The sequence below is a fragment of the Engraulis encrasicolus genome, unplaced genomic scaffold (genome assembly GCF_034702125.1).
Source record: "Engraulis encrasicolus isolate BLACKSEA-1 unplaced genomic scaffold, IST_EnEncr_1.0 scaffold_28_np1212, whole genome shotgun sequence".
Taxonomy (NCBI): Eukaryota; Metazoa; Chordata; class Actinopteri; order Clupeiformes; family Engraulidae; genus Engraulis; species Engraulis encrasicolus.
The window spans coordinates 1,483,837-1,487,161 of NW_026945577.1; the positions used below are offsets into that span (position 1 = coordinate 1,483,837).

General features: G+C 42.7%; 1 protein-coding gene across 1 annotated transcript in view; it reads left to right on the forward strand.

Moving 5' to 3' along the window:
- Nucleotides 1-2,988, forward strand: part of LOC134443102 (zinc finger protein 664-like) — a 3,315-nt gene extending 327 nt beyond the window's left edge. Inside the window, exons 2-4 of the mRNA XM_063193036.1 lie at nt 702-769; nt 999-1,158; nt 1,324-2,988. Coding sequence (XP_063049106.1) covers nt 702-769; nt 999-1,158; nt 1,324-2,240 — 1,145 coding nt within the window. The 3' untranslated portion in view covers nt 2,241-2,988. The remainder of the gene's footprint in view (nt 1-701; nt 770-998; nt 1,159-1,323) is intronic.
- Nucleotides 2,989-3,325: the final 337 nt, after the last annotated feature.

Consider the following 3,325-nt stretch of genomic DNA (forward strand, 5'->3'; position numbering starts at 1 on the left):
TTTTTTTTTATCCCTTAATATTGGTGTCAGATTCACACAAATGCAGTTCTGGGGTGCTACCTTGCTACTAAACAGGCACAGCAAGTATGATTGAAATCTGTGTCGGTCTGGTCCCAAAGTGTCTGATTTCACGTGTCATTACCCTAATACTACATGTCCATGACTTCCCAAACGTAACTCCTCAACGTTGCCCAACGTTATCTATCTAATAAAACTGTTTGCTCCGCATGTGGTAAACCTCTCGTCTGCTTTCCGCACGCCGTCCACAGATCTAAATATTCATTTTGGGCGTTTTACTGAATATTCATGATTAATTATGGGTGTGTCCACAGGTGCGCACATGTGCCGCAACTTCAGATTTCAGTCAGTTGAGATTTATAAAGGGAAGTCGACGTGGAACGTACGTGCGCCATGCTTTATAAATCTGAATATTTTCTTGCGTACGTACATCCTGAGATTCGTGCGTGCGCCCTATTTTGGCGCATTTCTTCCGCAAAGTTTTATAAATGAGGCCCCATGTCCTTAACCATAAGGCCACAGCCGCCCCATGCAGTAACATGAACAATGTGATATGAACATGACATCGCATTGGACCAATGTCTGCTACCTGTTGCTTAATCAGGAATTCTACTTTGCCCTTTGCGTTTGTTTTCTTTTTCTTTATATTTGTATCTCACTTTTGTTCTTTTCTTGTTCTGTAGATGAAACAGACGCCTCCACAGAACAGACAATCTCCTCATCTGCAGGCAGTAGAACGGAACTAGTGCAGGTAGAGTCACCATTTATTTTTCCCAAGAAATGATCAGGAAAGTATTTGTAAATAATTGAAATGTATCAAACCAATTGTTATTTTTTTAGTGGTAGGAAGCCACACTTAAAAGTTTCCTGCATTCATAATTGTCAAATTACAAGAATATTAAGCCATTTTCTACAGAAACTGCTTGAAATTGACTTTTTCTAAACGATTGCACTTTGTGTTCTTTGACAATTCATTTCAGGAAGAAGATGAAAAGTTAGACATGATTCCAGTCGTCAGCTCTGATCCACATCCGGTCACGTTTTTGAGATTATCAGTGCAATTGGTTGACTGTTGTGCAACACAAGGTCATCAAAGAACAACCAGCAAGAAAAATGAAACTGGAGAAAATGCCAATAATGGTAAGACTTAAGCTGTTCATGCAGTTACTAAATTAAGACGGTATGAAAAAAATATTTTTTTTAAAAATTGTGATTATTATGGATATTCTGTTCACAGTTGTTTCTGTGTGTGTGTGTGTGTGTGTGTGTGTGTGTGTGTGTGTGTGTGTGTGTGTGTGTTTTCAGTAGGGATAGCAGGAAAGGCATCAGAATGGCCATTGTCTGCAGTCCCCAACTTCACAGCCGTCCCAGAGACAGAGGTGGATAATGGTAGGCCATACAAGTCTCCTGCCTGTGAAGAGGATTTCTCCAGCAAGTCAGCAATGGAAAAGCACCAGCAGGACATTCACACAGGAGAGAAGCCTCATCTCGAACAAGACCAGCACACACACAAAGGAAAAACGCCCCACCACAAACATCATGGCAAACGTGTTACAAAGACAAATGCTCTGTCCGCACAGACACTCACTGACACAGGAGACAAGCGTCACCACTGTGACCAATGTGAACAGAGTTTCTCACGAGCACGAACCCTCAGGAGACACAAGTTCATCCATACAGGAGAGAAACCTCACAAATGTACTGAATGCAGCAAATCGTTTAGACAATTTGAAGGTCTCATAGAGCACATGCGCATTCACACAGGCGAGAAGCTCCACCACTGTGTAGAATGTGGCAAAAATTTCACACAAGCAAACAACCTCGCCAAGCACAAGCTCATCCACACAGGAGAGAAGCCCTACAAATGTACTGAATGCAGCAAATGTTTTAGAGATTCTGGAACTCTCAAAAAGCACCAGTGCATCCACACAGGAGAGAAGCTCCACCACTGTGTAGAATGTGGCAAGAATTTCACACAAGCAGTCAGCCTCGCCAGGCACAAGCTCATCCACACAGGAGAGAAGCCGTACTGCTGTGACCAATGTGAGAAGAGTTTCAGACAGGCGAGCTCCCTCAGTAGGCACATGCTTGTCCACACAGGAGAGAGGCCCTTTCAATGTACAGAATGCAGTAGATCTTTTAGCCGAGTGGGACGTCTCAAAAAACACCAGCAGCGCTTTCACACAAGGAGCCATCTTCACGAAGTCAATGAATGTCGGTGATCTTTTCTCATTTGGGGCAACCAAGAACCCACCTTTGCTCTCACACATGACGCAAGCCCACCCAACTGCAACTGTTAACAGTGTGTCAAACGTTTTGTAAGTGTGTGACATCTCATCACACACATATATCCACATTCACACATCCATATTCATGCACGCATGTTAACACTTCAGAAGAACTAGACCAACCCACCAGGCAACATTTTTTTCTGATTAATCTAGTTCAGTGGTTCTTAACCTGGGGTACGGCTACCCCCTGGGGGTCCGCCAGAGATTTCAGGGGGTGCGCGGAATTTTGATTGTGTGAGGTTGTGACCAAAATTCTGCAAACAAACATTATAATCAGGCCCTCATGCAAAGTAATTAATCACTTAAATCATTTTTTAGTGAGTATTGAAGTATTGGTTGGGGATGCGCAGCTTGTCTTGAGCGCAGGTAAGGGGGTGCTTCAAGAAAAAAAGGTTAAGAACCACTGATCTAGTTGACCAGGCAACTGTTTTAAAGTTCTGTTCTTATAAATAACTTGTAAATTCATGTGTGTAAAGTTATTGAAATAATTTATTGAATATTTAGTGAAATGAAATGTATGTATACTGCTGACTGATAATTTTCTTATTCATTCTCAATTCTTTGTTTCATTATTTTGCCAGTTATTCTGGGTTTAGAGAATGGAAAGGTTTATTAAATGTGAGAGGTTTATTAAATGTCAAAGTGAAGAAGAAGGAAAAAATTGTGCGTCGGTGTCCATCTCATTATCTAACCTCCCGTCCTTGTCTTGTGCTTTTGGCATCGTGATGCGAGGCATTGACGATAGAAGTGATGTCCTCAGACTGCTCACACCACCATCTCCCACTCAGGAGTGCCTAAAACCAGGAAGCCATTCTTGTTCCTCTGACCTGGTGAGGCAAAGTGAGGCTAGGAGTGCGTTACAATATGCAACCTTGCTTCCTCCACTTGTACTTGTTTACTCGCCCCGCCTCCTGGCCCCTCCTCCGTGGAGAAAACGATTAAGCACAGCCATACAGAGGGGAGAGTTGGGCAATCTCCACTGTGTCCTAAGGCCCACTTCCTCATTAGCAAAATTA